At 36.7% G+C, this 25061-nt stretch overlaps 2 protein-coding genes across 8 annotated transcripts in view; one reads left to right on the top strand and one right to left on the bottom strand.

Moving 5' to 3' along the window:
• Positions 1-12373, top strand: LOC126682920 (uncharacterized). 2 transcript variants are annotated; one of them, XM_056105819.1, is made up of 5 exons: positions 1-388; positions 499-699; positions 11267-11395; positions 11861-11992; positions 12097-12373. In XM_056105819.1, exons 1-5 carry the CDS (start codon positions 338-340, stop codon positions 12208-12210), a joined length of 627 nt encoding a protein of 208 aa, XP_055961794.1. In that variant the 5' UTR covers positions 1-337; the 3' UTR covers positions 12211-12373. The 2 variants fall into 2 exon arrangements, with proteins under 2 accessions (XP_055961794.1, XP_050234657.1); XM_050378700.2 differs by having other exon boundaries at positions 2-388; positions 482-699.
• Positions 12258-25061, bottom strand: part of LOC126682919 (nudix hydrolase 3-like) — a 23925-nt gene continuing 11121 nt past the window's right edge. For 3 of the 6 annotated variants that reach the window (XM_056105818.1, XM_050378697.2, XM_050378696.2), the window contains 10 exons: positions 23985-24050; positions 16908-16985; positions 16693-16788; positions 16338-16444; positions 16038-16206; positions 15587-15670; positions 13869-13963; positions 13696-13786; positions 13468-13614; positions 12539-12864 (listed from right to left, as the gene is read on the bottom strand). In XM_056105818.1, coding sequence (XP_055961793.1) covers positions 12811-12864; positions 13468-13614; positions 13696-13786; positions 13869-13963; positions 15587-15670; positions 16038-16206; positions 16338-16444; positions 16693-16788; positions 16908-16985; positions 23985-24050 — 987 coding nt within the window. In that variant the 3' untranslated portion in view covers positions 12539-12810. The other 3 variants (XR_007641560.2, XM_050378698.2, XM_050378699.2) reach the window with 3 other exon arrangements.

The following is a 25061-nucleotide window of genomic DNA, read 5'->3' on the forward strand; positions in this document are numbered from 1 at the left end:
AAAAATTGAGTGGCAGTCGGTTTTCCAATTTTGTTGTCACTCTGCCTCGCTCATTTTAAACCCAAACCTCCTCCACTATGCTTATATCAATCACAGCAACAATCCATGGCCGCCATCGCTAGCACTTTGGTCACAACATTCTTTAGCTCTAAAAGTATTAACAGACCTCGTAAAAATATATCAATTCTAGCTATGGCGGTGTCCCCTGCTGTGATCGTTGGTGGTGGAAGAGTTGGTAGGGCTTTGCAAGAAATGGGCAGCGGACAAGATGTGCTTGTAAAGAGAGGGGAGGTTATTCCACTCCATTTTGAAGGTCCAATTTTAGTTTGTACAAGAAATGATGATCTTGAAGCTGTTCTTGAGGCCACTCCTAAGTCGAGATGGAAAGGTACAATATCACTATTTTCTTTTTTACGTATAAATTCACCGACGTCCTCTTTAATCGTGATTTATAAAATGTTTCAAATTTATAAATTCACAGATTTGGTGTTTTTCCAGAATGGAATGCTGGAACCATGGCTTGAAAGTAAAGGTCTTGGAGTTGCAGACCAAGTGCTGGCATATTTTGCCGTTGCAAAGCTTGGAGAACCTCCTATTGATGGAAAAACTGACACCAATCCTGACGGACTGACTGCAGCTTATGGAAAATGGGCTTCTGCGTTGGCTGCAAGATTACATGCTGGCGGCCTATCTTGTAAGGTTATGAGAATTCAATCTTTTCTTTTTGTGATTTTAATATTAAATCGATGGTGGATAGGATTGGTTTTTTTTTTACCGAAAGAATTAAAAATCGACTTTTATAGTCTCGAATCTAGCCACGCCAATTGCGCTAGAGAATTGTTACAGAAAAAGCGATCTCGTAGGGCTTTCTTGGCTATATCATTAGCCGCCCAATTACTGTTGGTCCAGATGGCTTCTCAAGAGGGGGGGGGTGAATTGAGAATTAAAAACTTTGATAAAAATAACTTATAAAAATATTCGAAAGCTAATGCAAGTATGATTAAAGCTAAACTGGAAATAAACAGATAAGCAGTAAACGAAGAACACTGAATTTTTATAGTGGTTCTGCAACTGCATACATCCACTCCCCAAGCAATACTTCTTGGGAATTCCACTATCCAGTTTCTTTTACGGGCAAGAAACAACAGCCTTGAAATACAGAGCTAAACACTACCCGTTCTAGTCTGATTTCCCAACCACTGGTTTTACCAAGATCCAGAAAACTTAAACCCAGTAAACTTATCACCTAGGTGTTTACAAAAACCTTTAACCAAAACTGTTTATGCAAAAATAACTCGTTGAATACAAATCAACCTATTAAGTAAACCGAGTTAAGTAAAGCATTAAATAATGAAGCTCAGATTTAAAACCAAAGAGTAAAAAGCATCTTTTAGCAAAACATTAAAACCTCCATTGAAAAGCTTTGAAAAGATTGTTTACTCAGAAATCTTGCTTAAGGAGAAAGGTGAGGAAGATGGTCTATTTATAGAAAACCTTTTCTCCAAAAAGCCCTCAGATATTTTCAAAGATTCCTTTAAAGATTTGCCACCTATCCAGTTTCTAGAAGCAATAGGAAAGAGAAAATGATTGCTTGTGAAGAAACCGTTGCACCAGAAAACAAGAGAATGTTTTTATTCTTTGTGTGTGCATGTGACTGAAAAGGACATTTTGATGATGTCACAATCTTTAAAACCGTTTTGATCAAAAGAGAATCAAAAACATTTTCTAGAGCTTCAGAATTTTAATGACTTTATTTAGCCCATTTACCTTTACAGATAAATCTATAAACTCTTGAGGCCCATTGTACTTGGTGATCCAGACTTGTTCATACTTTGTTCTTTCTTGATCTTTGACTGTTCTTCTGCTTCCAGAATTAGCTTGAGCCTGGTTCTGCATTTACTCAAGTTCCACTGAATACTCCACATTAGCCTTACTTCTTTAAAGTTTATGTTATATCAAAAATAGGGGTAACCTTTAGCCAACAATCTCCCCCTTTTTGATAATGACAAAACTTTGAACAAGTAGAATGATTTAAGAGACAAGGAGTAAATCACAGTATGAATGAATGAGATGCAGATTTTCGAAAACTAGTTTGATCTCTGCTCAAATTAGCTCCCCCTGAATTTGTGCCAAACTAATTTTCAAGAGTTTCTTTAACTTCTTTCTAAAAAACAACTGCACGAAGACTCTTAATCAAATTATCTTGATAGAAGCAAAAAGTGGATAAGATCAGTTAGAATACATAAGACTTATAGCAGAAACAGCCATACTGAAAAGATAATGTAGAAAATTCTGCAAGCAAATGGCATTCATATATATAAGAGCAAGAAAGAAAAAGCACAAGTATTTACTCCCCCTTTTTGTCAGACATCAAAAAGAGTAAGGGGAATAAACAAAATAGCATGGATAGGAAAATAAAATGAAGCATAAGCTATCTTAGCAAAACATAAAGAGCATAGTTTTAAGGGAAGATAAAAAGTGCTAAAAATCTAGAAGCAGCTAGATTAATCTTTTAACACAGCAGGTTTGTCCTTGGAACCTATTTCACCAGGTGAGATCTTTGCGGTTTCAAACTTGGTGGATGAACGGGTGGCTCTTTTAGAAACAGAAGGGGGAATGCTGGACTGAACAGCTTTTGAGATAGGAGAATCAATGTTCAAAGGCTCAGTAGTTTCTGGATCAGCTCCAGAGATACTTCTCACCACATCAGTACCTTTTGATTCCTTCTCAACTTGCTTTAATGGAGATAAGGCAGGGATAGGAGCAGTTGGAATCATCAAGTTCAGAAGCTCCTTTTTCATCTCAGTGAGCCATAAATCCAAGCTTTCCCTTGCAGCTCTATCAAACATCTGAAATTTGTCAGCTAGGAGAGCTCTAGCTTTAGCTTCAGATGTGTCCATATTAGCCTCAGTGGAAGCAGCTTCAACAGTCTTCTTAGTTTTGCTAGTCTCTCCTTTTGTGTTGTCCCCCAAAGTTGTCTGCTCAAAGTCCTTCTTTGTTTCAATGTCTGCTTCCTCTGTATTTTTCCCAGTTTCCATAATGGCATCAATGTTGTAACTTGGAAGCTCCTGTGAGGGAGTTTTTGAATCCTTCTTCCTGTGAGCAGTTTCTTTTGGAACACCATGCTTGGTTAACACAATTTTTCTTCGGATTGGAAGCTTTGGAATTCGAGTACTAGTTGCCTTGATCTGGATGGCTTGATTCCTTTTCTTTTGAAGAGCTTCTTGCAGAGTCTCCATGTCTTCTGAGTCAGTCTTCTCTGAATTGATAGAGTCAGAAACCTCCAAAGCCAAATCTTTGCCTTTTGCAGATTCAAAAATCTCTTTTTCTGAGGATTCTGCTTCTTCTTCTGAGTCCTCCTTTTCCTCAGAGCTAACCGCTTTCTCAGATGCCTCTTCTGATTTTTCCTTTTCCTCAGTCTTATCTTCACCACTTGCCAGCTCTTCATCATCCACAAACTGAGTTGTTTCAATTTCTTTGGACTCCTTAAATTTCTTTGTTTTTGACACAAAGCCTTTTTCGAAGTGGGAGTCTTTGAGGTAGACCCATCAGACTCAATGACAGCAGCCCTTTTCCTTCCTTTAATAACCATTGCAGTCGGTTGAGAGAAGATGCAAGAATCAAGTGAGACCGATGTGTTGAGGAGTAACTCTAAGGGATTTGAACTTTAGAAATAAATCAGTCAAGTGATTTTCTTTTTAAAGAAGAAACCAAAGGTGGTTCCTTTTTGAATTTTGAAGAGCTGATCCTGTGGAGATTGCGTGTTATCAAGGATATTCACAATAAAGGGAGATCTTTCCACGTGGCAGAGATAGGAGGCAAGGACATATTACCGTTTTAAAGAGAAGTCTAGAAGCTAAAGATCCGTTAGAAACAGTTTTATCCCTTTTTACCAGCATGCTTCGAAATTTGAAAAGATAACTTATGATAATTTATTTTTCAAATTTCTGCTATTTGAGCTCAAATGACAAAACTGATCTCTTTTAAAAAAATAGCTACACCTTTTTTTTTTTTTTTTAATATAATAACTATTAAAGATAAGATTATAAAGATGCAAAAAAAATAATTCAGAAAAGAGAAGTAGCACAGATTGATTGCTAGAAGAAATCAAAAATAAACTGAAAAAGCATTTAAAACCCAAAAACAGGAAAGATATTATTTTGAGCAGAAAAAAAATGCAGATGCATGACCAATCAACTTTCTAGGATCATAAGTCCTATCTCTCTACGAATCCTGCAAAAAGTTTCTTCATTTAAGGGTTTAGTGAAGATATCAGCAAGCTGTTTTTCAGTTGGAACAAAAATTAGCTCAATGTCATTAGCTTGAACATGATCACGAATGAAATGATGTCTGATTTCAATATGCTTAGTTCTAGAATGCATGACAGGATTTTTTGTCAAATTGATAGCACTGGTGTTATCACACATAATGGGAATCTTGGTGTACCTCAGGTTGTAATCTTCTAGCTCTTGTTTCATCCAGATTATTTGAGCAACACAGCTTCCAGCAGCTATATATTCAGCTTCAGCTGTGGATAAAGCCACAGAGGTTTGCTTTTTGCTGAACCAAGAAATTAGTGCATGACCTAGGAATTGACATGCTCCTGAAGTGCTTTTCCTGTCTGTTTTGCTTCCTGCAAAATCAGCATCACTATATCCCACAAGATCAAATGAGATATCTCTTGGATACCAAAGACCAAGTTCTTGAGTACCTAGAAGATATCTAAGAATTCTTTTTACAGCAATAATATGAGACTCTTTAGGATCAGCTTGAAATCTAGCACACACACAAACACTGAAATGAATATCAGGTCGACTGGCAGTTAAATAAAGTAATGAACCGATCATACCTCTATAGAGTTTGCAGTCAACTGATTTACCTTTTTCATCTTTCTCAACTTTGAAGGTGGCACTCATTGGAATTTTGGTAGCTTTAGCTTCGGTCATTTTGAACTTTTTGAGAAGTTCTTTGACATATTTAGACTGAGTAATGAAAGTACCATCCTTGCATTGCTTGATTTGCAGACCCAGAAAGAAGTTAAGTTCTCCCATCATGCTCATCTCAAACTCATTTTTCATCATGTCAGAGAATTCTTTGCACAAGCTATTTTTGGTGGATCCAAAAACTATGTCATCCACATAAATTTGTACAATGAGAATATCTCTGAGTTGCTTTTTGATGAATAATGTTTTATCAACTCTCCCTCTGGAAAAACCATTTTTAAGCATGAAGTTGCTTAATCTTTCATACCATGCTCTAGGAGCTTGTTTTAGCCCATACAGAGCCTTCTTTAGCTTGAACACATGATCAGGAAACTCATAGCTTTCAAAACCTTGAGGTTGTTCCACAAAAACCTCTTCATTCAGATAACCATTTAGGAAGGCACTTTTTACATCCATTTGCTGTAGTTTGAAATTCATGTAGCTGGCATATGCACAAAGCATTCTTATGGATTCAAGCCTTGCAACTGGAGCAAATGTTTCATCATAGTCAATGCCTTCAGCTTGATTATAACCTTTAGCCACAAGTCTTGCTTTGTTTCTGACAACATTGCCTTGATCATCAAGTTTGTTTCTGAACACCCATTTAGTTCCAATAATGGTTTTGTTCCTTGGTCGAGGCACAAGATTCCACACTTCATTTCTCTCAAACTGATTCAGCTCCTCTTGCATAGCTAGAAGCCAGTTTTCATCTTTCAGCCCTTCTTCTATTCCTTTTGGCTCTACTTTTGAGACATAGGCTATGTGAGCTACATTGGCAATCATCTTTTTTAGCTCACTCCTAGTCATCATTTTGTGAGAAGGACTAGTAAGAAGATTTTCTTGAGAGTGATACTTGTGATATCTCCATTCTCTTGGCAGATCCTCATTGCTGTTAGAAACAGCTTCGTTCTGAAAATTAGCTTGATCAGACTGCTCATTAGTCTGGTTCTCTGTTTCTTCAGTTTCAATTTGTTCCTGATTTACGTTCTGTTCATCCAGGATATTTTGCTGCTGATTCTCTTCTGAGTTGTTGCTGTTACCTGTAAAGAGTTCATCTCCAGACAAATCTCTACTGGGTAGAGGATTGTTAGTTTCTTTAAAGACTACATGCATGGATTCCTCAATAAGAAGAGATCGTTTATTAAAAACCCTATAAGCCTTGCTGTGCTCAGAGTAACCCATAAAAATAGCTTCATCAGATTTAGCATCAAATTTTGCAAGATGAGTTTTATTGTTATTATGAACATAACAAATGCAGCCAAAAATTCTGAAGTAACTTACATTGGGTTTTCTTCCTCTCCATAGCTCATACGGGGTCTTTTTCAGAGTAGACCTTACTAAGGCTCTGTTCTGAATGTAGCAGGCAGTACTCACAGCTTCAGCCCAGAAGTACTTTGGTAGATTAGCTTCACTAATCATTGTTCGAGCCATTTCTTGCAAAGACCTATTCTTTCTTTCAACCACTCCATTTTGCTGAGGAGTTCTGGGAGCAGAGTAGTTATGAGATATGCCTTGAGAGTTGCAGAAATCCTCAAATTTCTTATTTTCAAATTCCTTTCCATGATCACTTCTAATGGAGATGATTTTGAGTCCTTTTTGATTTTGGAGCTTTTTACACAGAACTTCGAATCTCTCAAAAACTTCATCTTTATGAGTTAGAAATAGTGTCCACGAGTACCTGGAGTGATCATCAACAACAACAAGGGCATAGAATTTTCCTCCTAAGCTAGAAGGGGTAATTGGTCCAAATAAATCAAGATGCAGCAGCTCTAAACAATTAGTAGTTGCAATATGACCAGAGGATTTAAAAGAAGATCTAGCATGTTTACCTTTTAAGCAAGCATCACAAACATCGTTTTTCTCATAGTTCAGTTTAGGCAAACCACGAACCAGTTCCTTTTTAGAGAGTTTAGAAATGAGATGCATACTAGCATGTCCTAATCTTTTATGCCAAAGCCAACTTTCATCCATAAGAGATGCAAGACAAATATCAGGGATAGGAGAGTCATTGAAATCAACCAGATACACATTTTCAAATCTCTTACCAAAGAAGAGAGTTTTATTATTGTGTAGATCCTGTACCTCACAGTGAGTTGGTTCAAAGATGACTCTGTTTTGCTTATCACAGAGCTGACTTACACTTAAAAGATTGTACTTCAGTCCATCCACTAAAGAGACACCTTCAATAGATGGATATTTGCCAATAGCTCCAATTCCGATAATTTTAGCTTTACTGTCATCACCGAAGCAAACTGTTCCTCTATCCTTTAGTTTGATACTGGTGAATTTTGACTTGTCACCAGTCATGTGCCTTGAGCAAGCACTATCCATATGCCAATTTTGATCATCCTTGCTCCTTAGGCAGACCTGTAACAAATCAAGCATGTTTAGGTACCCAAACTGATTTGGGTCCTTCTGGGTTAGTGACTTTCTCAGGTTTAGTTCCTTTGACAACCCAGATAAGTTTAGTCTGAGATATTTTCTGTTTAGCTTTACAAAACTTCGAAACATGACCTTTGATATTGCAGTAAAAACAGGTGGCATGTGACATGTAAGGAATGAAGGTCCTTTTGGTTATGGTTTTGATTTTTGTGGGAATATTTTTTAGGAATGATTCCATTTTCTTTGGTTTGGTAAAACCTTCAAAACCAATACCGCCAGTATCTCCATAGGGACGTTGATTTCCCAAAAGCATGTTCAGATTAGCTTTTCCCTTAGTGAATTTTGCGAGATCTTGAATGAGAAGATCAATCTTCTTTTGCATAGCATCATTCTGTTGCAAAAGATTGATTCTAAGGTTGTTTGAAGTTTCAAGTTCCTTCTTTAGGAATGAAACCTCAGTTTCAGCTTTCTGAATCTTTTCAGTCATTAAGTCAAAATCCTTTTGCATTATGTTTTCTTTTTCAGTTTCATTGGCTTGAGAAATTTTGACATTAGCTTCAGAAATGACATTTTTAGTTTTAGCTTTCAGTTTGACATACTTCTTTGAGACAACCTTATAAGCCATAAAGATATCATTACAGTTATGAAGTAATTCATCATAAGATAAATGTTTTAGGTTTTCTACCTCATTGTCAGATGAATCAGCCTCATATGCATCAGTTTGACCACTGTTATCTCCGGTTTCAATTGCCATTAAACAGAGATTAGCTTTCTCTTCTGGTTTATCTTCATCTGAGTCATCAGAATCACTCCAAGCTGCTAGACCCTTCTTTGGTTTTTCAACTCTTGTTGATCTTTTCAGTTTTGGACAATCAGCTTTGAAATGTCCAGGTTTGTTACACCCAAAACATAAGCCATCAGCTCCTTCCAAATCTACTTTTCCTTTAATGAATTTCTTCATGTTGTTTCTGTATCGTTTGTCTCCCTTGCGATACATCTTTGAGAATCTCTTGGTCATCAGAGCTATTTCTTCATCTGAGCTGATTTGATCATCACTTTCAGATTCAATCTTCAGAGCCAGATCAGCTTTCTTCCTTCTTTCCTGAGCTATCTCCTTTCCCTTGTATTTCACCATTTCATGTGTCATGAGAGAACCCATGAGTTCATCAAAGCTGTAGTTTTTCAGATTTTTAGCTTCAATGATTGCTGTGGTCTTGCTTTCCCATTTCTCAGTCAAAGATCTTAATATCTTTTTCACCAGCTGTTCATCAGTAAAGTTTTCTCCCAAACTTTTGAGACCATTTATGATGTTAGAGAATCTGGAGCTAAACTCAGACATACCTTCATCAGATTTCATTTGGAAAAGCTCATAATCACGTTGAAGAAGATTGATCTTAGTTTCCCTTACTTGGTCGGTTCCTTCATAGGTAATCTGTAGTTTTTCCCATACATGTTTTGCAGTGACACAGTTTCTAACACGATTGTATTCACTGATGTCAAGAGCACAGTGAATCATAGTAATAGCTTTTGCATTAGTCTGTACCACTCTCCAATCAGCTTCAGTAAACTCAGTTTCATCTTTTCTTACTTCTGTTCCATCAGCATTGACCTTGGTTGGAGGAGTAACTCCATACAAGATGCTTTTCCAGCATTCAATGTCCTGTGACTGAATAAAACTTTTCATTCTGTTTTTCCAGTAGTCATAATTAGATCCATTGAATAGAGGAGGTCTAGTAATGGAATTTCCTTCTGGTAGCCCAGAAGCACTTAGGTAAGATCCACCATGAGTAGCCATTGATCAACTCTGAGAATGCTAAAATAGCAAGAAGCAAGCAGAGCCTGCTCTGATACCAATTGTTGGTCCAGATGGCTTCTCAAGAGGGGGGGGGGGGTGAATTGAGAATTAAAAACTTTGATAAAAATAACTTATAAAAATATTCGAAAGCTAATGCAAGTATGATTAAAGCTAAACTGGAAATAAACAGATAAGCAGTAAACGAAGAACACTGAATTTTTATAGTGGTTCTGCAACTGCATACATCCACTCCCCAAGCAATACTTCTTGGGAATTCCACTATCCAGTTTCTTTTACGGGCAAGAAACAACAGCCTTGAAATACAGAGCTAAACACTACCCGTTCTAGTCTGATTTCCCAACCACTGGTTTTACCAAGATCCAGAAAACTTAAACCCAGTAAACTTATCACCTAGGTGTTTACAAAAACCTTTAACCAAAACTGTTTATGCAAAAATAACTCGTTGAATACAAATCAACCTATTAAGTAAACCGAGTTAAGTAAAGCATTAAATAATGAAGCTCAGATTTAAAACCAAAGAGTAAAAAGCATCTTTTAGCAAAACATTAAAACCTCCATTGAAAAGCTTTGAAAAGATTGTTTACTCAGAAATCTTGCTTAAGGAGAAAGGTGAGGAAGATGGTCTATTTATAGAAAACCTTTTCTCCAAAAAGCCCTCAGATATTTTCAAAGATTCCTTTAAAGATTTGCCACCTATCCAGTTTCTAGAAGCAATAGGAAAGAGAAAATGATTGCTTGTGAAGAAACCGTTGCACCAGAAAACAAGAGAATGTTTTTATTCTTTGTGTGTGCATGTGACTGAAAAGGACATTTTGATGATGTCACAATCTTTAAAACCGTTTTGATCAAAAGAGAATCAAAAACATTTTCTAGAGCTTCAGAATTTTAATGACTTTATTTAGCCCATTTACCTTTACAGATAAATCTATAAACTCTTGAGGCCCATTGTACTTGATGATCCAGACTTGTTCATACTTTGTTCTTTCTTGATCTTTGACTGTTCTTCTGCTTCCAGAATTAGCTTGAGCCTGGTTCTGCATTTACTCAAGTTCCACTGAATACTCCACATTAGCCTTACTTCTTTAAAGTTTATGTTATATCAAAAATAGGGGTAACCTTTAGCCAACAATTACAATTGCGATAAACAAACATAAATCTATTATACCCATAATCTTCGCAAAAATTCCTGCAATCTTGTATAATCACGTCACAGTCCTTCCCTACCGTAGCAGTCGTGTTCATAGCATCAACGACTGACTTTGCGTCGCCTTCAAAGAACGGGTTTGAAGCTCCCATGCGCCTAGCTAGCTGAATGGCTTCTCGAAGTGCCAATGCCTCAACCATAGCAGGGGACTCAACATTGCTGAACTGTTTTGCCAAGGAGTAAACTGCTTTACCCTGATGATTGCGCACAACACATGCTCCAACACCAGCATTGCTCTCCTTTTGAAACGCTCCATCAAAGTTAAATTTGAGTTCATTGATCGGGGGCGGAAACCAGCTAGAAGCAGGTGGGGTGAGAGTCGCTGCATGCTGAATTGGAGCAACCTGAGACCTTGGAGTAGAAATTGAAGAGAACGCAGTGTGGTAATCTGCCGCTGAATGCAATACAGTCACAGGATCGTTATCGTCTTCCGAAAAAATTATAGCATTTCGAGCTTTCCACAAGGACCAGAAGAGGGATACCGTTTTACACAAGATTGCAGTCCTATTATCTTCATCTTTGAGAGTATTCACCAAGGCCGACCAAAACCCCTTAACTGAGTGATTAAACAATCGACCCGTCCAGCGACTAAGATCAGACCCCAACCAAGTGGCCTCGGCCCTATGTTTCAGGGAAACTCGTTAAGCCCTTGCTTTTCTTTTCTATTTCCAGAAACGCTTTTCAAACTTCAAAACCCTATATTTATAACTTACTATTATAAAAAAAAAAATAGCTCCATTGTTTTTGTTTCAACATTTCAGCTTCTGTGCTGCCTAAGTTTCAGGAGGTTGACATGAAGCATTTGAATTTGTTTTTGGAATTAACAGTATATGGAAAGTTCAGTCAAACATATTTGAATTTCTTTTTTGTTTATGTGATCAGGTCCTTGACAAGGAGGCCTTTCAAAAGCAAATGTTAGAGAAGTTGGTATGGATTGCAGCATTCATGCTTGTTGGAGCTCGTCATCCCGGGGCAACAGTTGGCATTGTGGAGAAGGAATACCGATCTGAGGTAATTCTGCAATTCGAAATGGATTACATCTACTAAAATGCATAGGAGTTGTGTACTTCTATGGTGGATTTGTCTATAAATGACGACTGTATGTTTTAATCATTTTGGTGGTTAAGAAACTGATGACTACATGATGTTTGTGAACTCCATATTGCTTATTGTGGTGTACTTCATTTAGGTCATACCATAGTGATGCTATATGCTGCTTGCGTGTCAGTTTGCTTATATTCTTTTTCCCTTGTATTCATTTTTACGTCCATGTGTAAACGATCGCTAAACACATGTTATTGCATAAGGAACTTGATCGCCCATCACTATCATGATTTTTTTTGGGTTCGCGGATATGATTCCCCAGTGCATTATTTGAATTGGCCAATGCACATAGCAGCATGTGGAATTAATGAGATGGAAGTTTCTTGCTCAACCTCAAATGTTATCTTGTAATATTTAGATGTTTGTGTTCAGGCATCTAGCCTTATTGCAGAACTTGCATCAGCCGCAGCTGCAGAAAAGGGGATAGTATTTGAAGAGGGTATTGAGGAAAGATTATGTGCGTATGCAAGAGCCGTTGCCCATTTCCCAACAGCTGTTAAAGAGGTAAAGTTCCTAGCTTAGCTTTTTCAGCACGCATGGATCAATATGAACTTTCCCGTAGTGTTTTTTCGCTGTCAAAATAACTTGTTAAATTTTGATTGTTGCAGTTCAAATGGAGAAATGGCTGGTTCTATTCTCTTTCAGAGAAAGCCATTGGTGAAGGCAAGCCTGATCCTTGTCCCCTGCACACTGCCTGGCTTAAGGAGTTAAAGGTTATATAAGTGTTTCACTTTATAAATTGAAGAACACATGTTTGTACCCCTAGTCAAATACTGAAAGTCATGGTTTCTATTTTATCATCAAAGCGTTTGCTGCAGCAAAATAGAATCAAAATAGCTCTCCAGATCATTTATTTTACATCTATTTGAAAATCTCACTCGTATATTTGACACTGTTTTCTTGAGGTAGCATATATTCGATACTTGCGATCTAAGTTAGGGGAGAAATGCCATTGGTATTTTTTCCTCTAGATGTGAACTTCGAAATTACGTGGAAGAGCATTTTCCCCTAAAATATGAGCCAAATACAAATTAATGCAAGAAAGCAATAGGATCTGCAAGGGATTATTTTTAGTAATCCAAGAAACTTAACAAAGTAATTAACACAATAACGGTCAAGTGCGAATGCGGAAAAAAATGACATTACCAAGACATCAACTGTTCTGGATTTATTGCAGTCAACATTGAAGATATCACGCCAAGAGTGCTAGATTTATTGCTAAAAACAATGAAGATGATCTACCATTGTCAAATTTTCAGTTATTTGATCCGCAGAGCAAGAAAGCTGTGCAATTTTCATGCTTGAACACAGTAAAACTGCCTCTACTCTGATATCTCATCGGCTATGGGAAATGTGGGAACTATATCCACAGGCACCTGAAAAAAACAGAGGAATAGACAATAATAAGGAAATCGTATCCACCAAAAAGAAGTAACAGGACGATATGTAAAAAAATGCAAGTCTTATTTTCTTCTCGGTCTTTGTAAAATCTATCCTCTAGGACAAAACTTGCTGGATATACACCTTCCTATTGGGTATTCTACTGCTCCTACCGATAATTTTTCTTCAAGCAGGCGTAAAACAGTAATCTACATATTTGGTGGCACAATTTTAGATATTGTAAACCAATTACTGCATTGAATTAAAAAATCTAAAGTGGCTACATTTACATGCTTCCAGAATAAAGTCCTCAGTAATGCAGTTTATCAGGAAGCAGCAGCAGTTAGTCTTATGATCTTCTCACAGATAGATTAGGTAACTAAACAATTTGTAGGTGGGCCCTATAAAATGAACATAATTTCAATAATGACCCCTTCTCGGTTCTCACCGCATCTCTTCTCTCTCCATCTTTCTCTGAAAATGAGTGTCTGCATGTTTGTGTATAGACATGCACAATAATATATGGCACTTTTATTGGTAATCTAGTTCTCACAAGATGCCCACATGCATTATCAGGCAGCATAATTTCAGACTCATACCTGAACAGCCTCTAATTTGTTCAATGCTAGTTTTAAGGGCTCTGTCATTACACAGTATTTCTGAAGCAGCAACCTTGCAGCTGCTTTATCACCTTTTGCCTGTATAGTTAGTATTTCCCGGCTAAGGCTTTCAACTGCCCCTTCAACCTTTCAAAAGAAAACAGCATTTATGGCCTTAAGACTTCAGTAAGAGAAATTCATTGACAAGGGTAGCTAGAAAGAGTATACCTTGGCAAAATCAATGGAGAAAGTGCCATCAGGGTGCAATATGAATGCTTTTTTCTCAAATAACCAGTTGAACTGCACTGCTTGTCCTTTTCTGCAAATACTCAAAAAATACAGAATGATCAGAAGAAGTTGACAGGACAATAATGGGATAAAGAATGCTGAATCTTGCTTACCCATGAGCTTCTTTTAAACCAAATCGAACTGAGCGAAAGCATCCGGCAAGAAAAGAGACATACATAGACTCCACCAGACTCTTTGAAAGCATATCCTGCACTCCTCAGACAGACACAAAAAGAGCTAAATAGACAGAAACAGATGATCCAAATTTACCAAGTACATTCCTACTATACTGCAGTTTCTATACTTAGTGGCGAGCATAAAGAATATTTTGATATTGTGCTGTACAGCTGCTTTTTAATCAGATTAGAAGATTCTTGTATCAAATTAAATTGAATAAGAAGAAGTATTACCTGGCTTCTTGATGAAATACAGGGCCTCAACCCTCATGTTATATTAGACAACTTATGGAGCAAAAGTTTACATCAGAATAGCATACACAAACTACTTGGGCCAACGCCATCTTAATATGTTCATCTTTAGTATTTGGTCATTCACACCAAAACCTCATCATTTTATACACCTTTACAAATGTATTACAAATTTCATTTTCTTTCAGGTGAAAATATGAGGAAACAACACCTAACAGGAAAGCAAAAGCCAAGCCGACCAAGTGGTTTGTTTCTGTTTTGGAGCCAAAGTACAACTTCCTTTAAAATCTATTACCTGGCCATTGATGCAAGGATTTGATTTGTTTTACATCTGAATTATTAAATTTTAGATGTAAGATTTTCAAATCCTCGTGAATAGTCTTTATATCAAATCTTCACTACTATAAATTCATGTAGTTCCTAAACAAAGAATTAGCATTTAAATTAATATCCTCATTGATAATAAATTTAGGCCTAATGTCTTAAAAAACCCCGATCTTTTAGCCCCTTTTCAATCATACCCTGACGTTGAAAATTTGTCAAATTTACCCTATTTTTCATTTTTGTGTTTCAATTGTACCCTGAAAAATTAAATTAACGTCTTTTGCGTTTGGAAATTTGTTTAAAACATTCTCCATGTCTCGCATATATTAATTGTATATTTTTAAAATTTATTTAAATTTAGTTAGAATAATTAAGAATTTAAATTAGTGTTAATTTGATTATGGTTTTTAGTTAGTTTTTAAAAATAAAGGACTTATTTGTACTTTTTTCGAATAAAAAAGAATTTAATTTCATATTTAGACTTAATTAATTGAATGATTTTATTATTTAAGTAAAAATTAACAAAAATTAAAATATTGGGGTACAATTGAAAACGGAAAATTCAAGAGTGGGTAAAATTGACAAATTTTCAACGTCGGGGTGGAATTGAAAAAAAGTTTAAAGGTGAGGGGTTTTTGAGTGATTAGGCCATAAATTTATATGGTACCCAAATAAAAAAATTGTGGCAAATTCAATTCCTTGCTCAATATCTTGTCATTACAACATGCATTAAAATCAATGAAATTATATGTTTTAAAGAATATATATGTAATTCTAAGAGATACATAATTGAAGTAATACTGTAATACTTTTATGGTCATATGAGCATTTTATTAAAGTAAAAGAAGGAAACGGATGTCTTTTTCCAAAATCTAAATCTAACCAACTGCTCCGGCTCAGTTCAGCTCGGTTTGACACCTAAATCGGTTCGGTGTTGGTTCTATTTTATTTGGAGTTTGGATACTTTGGTTAGCAAGTCCAGAATAGGTTTTCAACTGAAACTGTTCATTCTCTGGTGAAAAATAAAAATTATCCCATATGTAGAACATAGTCATTTTCGTGTAAAGTAGGCCACTAACCTTGTCGATTAAGAACTTTAGTGCCCAAAGGCCAACTATATCAGCTTTTGCTTCTTCTAAAGCTGAGTGGAGTTCTTGTAGCTCCTGTATCAATGTATCAAAACATAAGACAATTAAAGATGATAATGCTGGTTTTATAATGAAAATGATGATTGAATACCATCTGAAGTTGTTCCCCTGCCTTTTCATGTTAAAATTTGAACAACTAGTGGAATTTAGGCAACTAGTTTACTAGCCCTAGAAAATAATGAATTTATCATATGATTATTTATCTTGTAATCAGCAGTAACATGGTGATTTCATTGCTGCCATATGTTTTCATAAATAAAGCCATCTTTTGTTATTTTAAAAATTGAAGGTCAAGCCATGTTCCCAAAATATGTTCCAACATCTAGACCTGTGATATCTAATAATAATAGAGCGAGTAGTAGCAAGTAGATATAAATCCAACCTTTCTCACTGTAGATTTTTCACCATTTGGGAGTGTAATTGAATGGGGTCCAATACCATGGCAGCATTCATGGCAGATGGTGTGTGTAAAGAAAGATTCAAAATCTACAAGTTCCTTCTGTTCCTTGGTAATACAGACATCGGCTATGGGCTGAAGAATATGCTTGAACCTGGTTGACATAGTCATGTCCAACATTTAAAACATTTCCTAAAACTGTGAAAGATTCTAGGAAAGGCAACAAAAACAAACAAGATAGAATGACAACATAAACTACAAAAAGGGAAAAGGGAAAAAATGTACTTGGCCTGTGAAACATTCTTGAGCATGACCATTGAAGTTCCTCGATCTTTAACTATACGCTCATCGTTGGGTAAATTAAAAGCAACTGTTTGAGGACCCTTTACATCCTGATGTAAAACAAAAACCTGTTCGTCTCAGTTTCTTACGGGGACAAAAGATCACTTACAAGGGAATGGTAGCTATCAACCATATGGTTCTAACTATCCATCAGTGGAAAACCATGAATTTTGACAGAACATTTTGATCATTATGATATAGAAGATTCATAGAGTATGAAGCCTCTGTATTATAATCTAGCCAACCCATCTTTGATTATCGAAACTATTAAATTTTCAACATGTAAATTCAAACTCACTCCCGCATTAAAGATAAGTTGAATGACACGAATAGGAGCAGCATTAACACCAGTTGATTTGTAAGCATTATCTATTGGAAGATTTTGCTCCAAAACCTACAAGTACAATTGTCCATCAGTAACTGGGATATATAGGATAGAGAAAGAATTCATAGTTAAAGAAGAAAACAAAAGGGAAAGGGGCTAGAACTTTGGCTCCAGATAACTCCAAATACCTGCAAATTATCACCGAAGAGCTTAAGTTGAGCTGTTGCTTTGTCATCCCTGACTCCAATGAATGCTTCAAAAGCAGCCTGATTTCAAAATAACACAATTCGTAAGCAATATATGTGCCTACTAAGGTAGATGTAAGAAAAAAGTAACAGGGATTCATGGTTACAAAACTTATTTTCTAACAAAAAGTTTTCAGTCTGCACCATCATGTTAAATCTAACAGCACAAGGAATATGTATAAACGTCCACGTGCACACATATGCACAAATGTCCTTGTGCAAAACTAAAAGAAGGCATGCACAATACACTGAGACAGGACGGGTGGGGTATTTGTTAACCGTAATGGCAATCCTCGCTTTTGTTGAAGCTGAATCTCAGACTGGCCTGATTTCAAACTTCAGGCTTAAACTGCATACAAATTTAGATTATCCATTTAAGCAAATTATTGATACTGGCTTTCAATTGAAGCTCATATGAGATCAAGGTTACGCTTCATTAACAATTATCCCCATGCTCAGCAACCCCATTTATCATGCAAATTATTCCAAATTTCTAAGACATATTTAGGCCCCTCGAGCACAAAAAAAAAATTCCCTCAAGGCATGAACAAATGTATAAATTTGACAGGAAATGTATTAAAACTGTGCAAGAATGGCAAAGCAATGCCAACAAATGTCGGCCATGTAAAATATTTAATAATTTAATTTCAATAACAAAGACAAGGCAATCTTCTTTGTTTACTAAAGATATGTGCCTGCTAGGGTAAACTGGCTTAAGCACTTTCAACTAGTATGTCAGAGGACTATAGGTGTTATAACTTCACAAAGTTGCATAGGCCTTGCAAAGCATTAAGTCAAATTAACACAGCACCAACAATGTTAGTAAACAAATGTAAAAGGAGGCTGATCAGAGGCATGGCAAAAAAATCATCCATAATTATCTAGTCATGACACTAGAGCAACCATATATTAGGTCATGGAAATTATCTGAAAGAAAAGTTCAGAACTGTGGACACATTAACATGTCATAAACCAACCAAAGCAAAGGCAACGTTGTCCATCTTTCCACTGAAACAACATAAAGAAACTTGAATGGTTATGTCTTTTTCCGTACCTTATCATTTGAGCCTTCGAAAAAGTAATTCTATCATATTTTCACCGATATCATTTTCAGAAACTCTAACTCAAATTTTATCTTCCATGCTGTTAGAACTAATGAGATTGTTGCTGGAAACTTAGTTTATGTTTAGTTACTTTCTAATGTAATAGTTTTTGGAGGGAAACTAATATTTTGTGTAATGATGGCTTATGTCAGAAGTTTGAATTTAATATTAGAGCCAAAATGTAATCTTCCCTTGTAAGAAACAAGTTAATATATTTTGAATATAAGAAATATAGAAGCTGTGAGAATACTCTAGAGAACTCCAGCTTTAAGAAAAATCTTCTCTGTTTACTTTCAAGCTCTGCTCTAATTTCTACAGTGGTATCAAAGCTTATTTCCTACGGGCTGTGAGTTTTTAGAAAGAGTTTTCTTTGAGAGTAAAACACGTGAGGGAGAGAAACACTTGGGGTTTGAGAGATTGAGAGAGTTGTGGGCAAAGATGGCCTCTACAAGTTCATCAACTCCTGGAGTTCCGATCTTTATGGGAGTTCACTATCATTTATGGTCTGTAAAGATGAAAACTTATCTCAAATCACAAGGGCTTTGGAGAGTGGTTGAGACAGAGGAAGATCCACCAGCTCTTAGAGGAAATCCAACCATTGCTCAAATTAGAGCTCATGAAGATGAGTTGCTCAAGAAAGATAAAGCCTTGACCTGTATGCACTCGGGTTTAGCAGATCATGTTTTCACTGGAATCATGGATTTAGAATCACCAAAAGCTGTCTGGGACAAGCTTAAAGAAACATATGAAGGCACAGATCGAGTCAAGGCGATCAAGCTTTTGACTCTTAAGAGAGAGTTTGAACTCCTCAAGATGAAAGATGATGAGCTGATTAAGGATTATTCGGCAAGAATCATGGATTTAGTCAACCAAATCAGACTTTATGGTGAGACTTTATCTGATCAGAAGGCTGTGGAGAAGATTATGATCAGTGTTCCACAAAAATTTGAGGCCAAAATTTCTGCTATTGAGGAGTCTTGTGATCTGGAAAAGATGACTATTGCGGAGCTTACGAGCAAGCTACAAGCTCAAGAACAAAGATCCTCTCTCAGATCTGAAGAATGTACAGAAGGTGCTTTTTCTGTTTTTCACAAAGGAAAGAAGCAGTACATCAAGAAAAGAAAAGGGAAAGGCAACAAGAACAAAGATCTAGATGACTCAAGTTTAACAAATCAAGGCAAGTTTCCTCCTTGCTCACATTGCAAAAGAAAGAATCATGCTGAGGGTGACTGTTGGTTCGAGGACAAAGAAAAGCCAAATTTCAAATGCAATTTCTGTAAAAAATTTGGTCACACAGAGAAGTTTTGCAGAGCCAAAAAGGGTCAGCAACCTCAACAACACTTTCAACAACAGGCCAATGTTATTGAGGAGGAGCAGCAGCAGCAAGGGGAGCATTTATTTGTGGTTTCTCAAGCAATGAAGGCATCTCAGAATTTTACTTGGCTCATTGACAGTGGTTGTACAAGTCACATGACACCCGATGCAACAATTTTCACCAGCCTTGATCAGTCTATCTAGACAAGGGTGAAGCTAGGAAATGGCTCAATTGTACAGGCAAGAGGAAGAGGCTCAATTTCAATCAACACTAAGCAAGGTACCAAGATTATTTCAGATGTTCTTTACATTCCACAACTTGATCAAAACCTGCTAAGTGTGCCTCAAATGATTAAAAAAGGCTATTGTGTTTATTTTAAAAATTCATGCTGCTACATAGTAGATGCTTATGGTTTTGAGGTTGCAAAAGTGAAAATGCATGATAATGGCTTTTATTTGAAACTCGATGCTGTTAGTTCACGCGCATTTAGTGCAAAAGAAGATGATAGCATGAATGGCATAGACGGTTGGGTCATTATAATTTCAGAACTTTGAAGCAGATGCATGAAAAAGAGTTAGTTTCTGATCTGCCTGAAATTACAGCATGTGAGACTGAATGTGAAGGTTGTAAACTTGGCAAATCCCATAGAACACCTTTTCCACAAGGTGGAGTCATTAGAGCTACTCAAAAGCTTGAGTTGGTCCACTCGGATATTTGTGGCACAATGCAGACACCCTCTATTAGTGGCAGCACATATTTTGCTCTTTTCATCGATGACTTCACAAGAATGACATGGGTTTACTTCATGAAAACCAAGTCATCAGTATTTTCAATATTTAAAAATTTTAAGAAGCTTGTGGAAACTCAAAGTGGTTGTGTATTGAACGTGTTAAGAACTGACAACGGGGGAGAATACACGTCCTCGGAATTCAAGTCCTTTTGTCAACAAGAAGGAGTATTGCATCAGCTTACAATTCCTTATTCTCCTCAACAAAATGGGGTTTCGGAAAGAAAAAACAGAACAGTGATGAATATGGCAAGGTGTATGTTGTTTGAGAAGAAAATGCCAAGATTGTTTTGGGCAGAAGCTGTAGCGACTTCAGTTTATTTGCTGAACAGAATAGCTACAAAGGCAGTTGAGGATAAAACTCCTTATGAAGCTTGGACAGGTCTCAAGCCTTCGGTTAATCATCTTAAAGTTTTTGGCTCAATTTGCTACTTTCATATTCTTTCAGTTAAAAGAACAAAGCTTGATGAAAGAGCAGCAAAGGGCATATTTATTGGTTATTCAAATGAGTCAAAGGGGTACAGAATATATGATCTTAAAAGCAAAAAAGTTGAGTTGAGTAGGGATGTCAACTTTGATGAGAACTCATTTTGGAATTGGGAGACACATGAAATTCAAAAACATGAGTTTCCTTGTCCATTTCTGATGTCCGCCCTCAAGATGAAGATGAGGATGAATTATTTGACGTGCAAAGCACTACCGATTCTGCAGTCATAAGAAGCAGACCTTTAGCTGAAGTGTATGAAAGATGCAACTTTGTCTTTGCCGAACCAAGCAGTTTTGCTGAAGCTTCCAAGAATCCAGAGTGGATTGCAGCTATGAAAGATGAAATTGAGATGATTGAGAAAAACCAAACCTGGCAGCTTGTTGATCTGCCGCAAAATAAGCATGCTATTGGTGTTAAGTGGGTTTATCGGACCAAATTTAATCCGGATGGCTCAATACACAAGTACAAGGCGAGATTGGTTGTGAAAGGGTATTCTCAAGTTGCTGGTATTGATTACGGAGACACATTTGCTCCTGTGGCAAGACATGATACAATCAAGTTGCTATTGTCATTTGCTGCCCAAAAGAGTTGGAAAGTGTTCCACTTAGATGTAAAGTCTGCATTCTTGAATGGAGAACTTCAGGAGGAGATTTATGTATGTCAGCCTGAAGGTTTCGAGGTACATTATATGGAGGACAAAGTTTATAGGCTCAAGAAAGCATTGTATGGCCTTAAGCAGGCTCCAAGAGCCTGGTATCAAAAAATAGATGCGCACCCAATCCAACAAGGATTTAGGAGGAGCGAAAATGAGCCTACCTTATACTTAAAGCATGAAGATAATAATTTATAGCTGGTATTGTCTTTATATGTCGACGACCTCCTTGTTACCGGCAACGACGAAAAGGTTGTGGCTGATTTTAAGAAGCAGATGAAGAATGTTTTTGAGATGTCAGATTTGGGTTTGATGAATTACTTCCTCGGCATAGAAATTTATCAATGCTCATCGGGGATATTTATCTCACAAAGGAAGTATGCACTTGATGTTTTAAAGAAATTTAAGCTTGAAGCTTGTAAGGAAGTTGCAGCTCCTCTAGCTCAAAATGAGAAGCTGTCGAAGAGTGATGGAGAAAAGCTTGAAGATCCAACTATTTACAGAAGTGTAGTTGGGAGTTTGCTTTATCTAACAACAACAAGACCAGACTTGATGTATCCAGCTAGTCTCCTTTCAAGGTTCATGAGTTCACCTAGCAATATCCATCTAGGAGTTGCTAAGAGAGTGCTGAAATTTCTTAAGGGAACTTCAAGTGATGGAATTTGGTATTTAAGTTCTAAAGAAATTGAGCTGGAAGGATACGCCGATAGTGATTGGGCAGGAAGTGTTGATGATATGAAGAGCACTTCAGGCTATATTTTCACACTTGGTACAGGTGCCATATGTTGGAATTCGAAGAAGCAAGAGGTTGTAGCTCAATCAACAGCTGAAGCGGAATATATTTCGATTGCAGCGGCATCAAATCAAGCTATATGGCTAAGGAAATTGTTAGCAGATCTTGGTGTTGAGTTGAAGAAGGCAACTACAATTTTCTCGATAATAAATCTGCAATTGCCATAGCAGAAAACCCAATACATCATGGGAGAACCAAGCATATCAATGTGAAGTTTCATTCTATCAGAGATGCTCAAAAGAATTTGCAGATCAAGGTTAAGCACTGCTCTTCAGAGTCACAACTTGCTGATCTGTTAACCAAGTCCTTATCAAGGCCCAGAATTGATTTTTTGAAGAATCAACTTGGAGTGTCCAACATCAATCTCAAGGAGGAGTGTTAGAACTAATGAGATTGTTGCTGGAAACTTAGTTTATGTTTAGTTACTTTCTAATGTAATAGTTTTTGGAGGGAAACTAATATTTTGTGTAATGATGGCTTATGTCAGAAGTTTGAATTTAATATTAGAGCCAAAATGTAATCTTCCCTTGTAAGAAACAAGTTAATATATTTTGAATATAAGAAATATAGAAGCTGTGAGAATACTCTAGAGAACTCCAGCTTTAAGAAAAATCTTCTCTGTTTACTTTCAAGCTCTGCTCTAATTTCTACACATGCAACAAATATCCTACATGCAAATTACTTCTTACGATCTTAAGATTTTGTAATTAAGATTTTAGAATATCTTCATAGTAAAATATGGAATAAAAAATGAGTGAAGGTTCAAAAACCCCCCTATACTTGGCACGAAGGATCAAATAAGCCCAACCTCGCGAAAGTGGATCAAACTACCCCAGAAGTATGCAAAAACGTATCAAATACCCCCTTCCCCACTCTCACCCTAGAAAGTGAACACACTCTCCGGTTTTAAATGAATTTAGGTGGTTTGAGAGGGTTAAAAGGTTAAAATAATCCTTAATATCTATATCATTCACAAAATAAACATTTAATTTACTTTTATAACAATTACATTTTAATAATTTAATAATCAAATTAATTTTAAAATAAAAACTGAAGGATCTTTTTATCCTTTTTTCAACTATCAACTTCTTCTTCTCCAATCAGCCACTGATTCCACCGCCGCCGCCGCCGCAATTCCACCGTTGACGAACCGCATCTTGCTCGTCTCAGACGAGCAGAGATCAGCTCGTCTCAGACGAGCAAGGATCTGCTCGTCTGAGACGAGCTGATCTCTGCTCGTCTGAGACGAGCTGATCTCTGCTCGTCTCAGACGAGCATATCTGTGCTCGTCTCAGACGAGCGGCGATGTGCTCGTCTGAGACGAGCTGATCTCTGCTCGTTTGAGACGAGCAAGGATCTGCTCGTCTCAGACGAGCATATCTGTGCTCGTCTCAGACGAGCAAGGATCTGCTCTTCTCCTCCGCCGTCGCCGCTATTCCGCCGCCGCCGCTATGTCACCGGAGATTGATTGTGGAAGAAGATGAATTAGGATAGTAATTAAGTTTAATTAGGAAAAAGAATAGAAAAGGTCCTCAATTTTATATTAATTAAATTATAATTAAATATGATTAATTAGTGTTAATTAGGGTTAATATTTAAAATTAGGTTATTCCACTCTCTTTTTTGGTTAAAAGGGTGAAACCGATCCGGTTTTGCATAGTTGTGGGGTGAATTGATCCGGTTTTGCGAGGTTGGACTTATTTGATCTTTCGTGCCAAGTACAGGGGGTAAATTGAACCTTCACTCAATAAAAAATCATGAATTTTACCAGATGCATAGTAAGCAATTCTTTGCAGCATATCTTCACTAATGACCATGGATTTATGCTATACCTGACATCATTGTTATTGAAGAGATAAACACATGACATGCAAAAGTATTACCTTATATCCAAAAAGTGTATCTTCATATGTCTCATATGGACCTATAGTTACATCCAACTTGGAATCCTGCAAATAATCAGAGATCAACAGAATCCTTTTTAATCACCACTATAGAAGAAGATGCATCATCTGCTTTCTGATTAGATTTGATGAAGAGCCCAACAGTTAAATATATTTTCATTTTAAACCATTTACTGTTTATATATTGTACATCTTTTTTATAAGATCCTTCCACTTTCATTTTCCCTCATCCAAAGTGCATAAATATAAAGCAAATGTCCAGGGAGGTAAACTTGTGATATCATACAAATCAGTTTAACTGGATTATAACACTTTCTTTCTATAAAGGAACGCTACTAGAGAAGCAGACATCAAAGAGAAAACAAGTGAGACATGTAGGAAAGAAAACAAGCTCAAGTAAGCTTTAACCACAGACTTCTATGTTAGATTCCATCTTAAAACCAATTGGTACTAAGGCTCTGTTTGGTTCATGGAATAGGTCCGGAATAGAATAGCTATTCCGTATTGAATAGCTACTCCTCACTTTGGTTCGTGAAATAGTAACTCCATGTAATTGCTACATTCATTCTGGACTTCAAAAATTTCTTATAATTTAATCCATAACAATTTTCGCATTGAACCCACAAATGCTTGTATTTTTGAGTCCATGATTTTATGGAATAACTACTCCTCTCAAAAAGTAAAGCATAGCTATTTCATTCCTTATTATTTCATTCTGTGAACCAAACATGGCCTAAGTGGAGTGGAGATGCCCAACCGATAAACACATATCGGTTCACAAACAACCAATGTGGGATACTCCTACTTCAACACTCCCCCTCACGCGTAGCGTGACCGGGCCGAGCAACCAATCCCCCCTCACGCTTTATAGAATTTATTTACCAATCCCCCTCACTCTTTACAGAATTTATTTTAAGTTTAGAAGAAGGGGATAACAAAGGAAAGTTAATGTCATATTACTCTAAACATGGAAATGGAACTTCTAAAATGGGACATCCCAAAGTGGAAAGTGGGACTTTTAAAATGAGATGGGGGGAGTACAAGTCTGTGATACAA

This window comes from Mercurialis annua, linkage group LG5 (assembly GCF_937616625.2).
Source record: "Mercurialis annua linkage group LG5, ddMerAnnu1.2, whole genome shotgun sequence".
Taxonomy (NCBI): domain Eukaryota; kingdom Viridiplantae; phylum Streptophyta; class Magnoliopsida; order Malpighiales; family Euphorbiaceae; genus Mercurialis; species Mercurialis annua.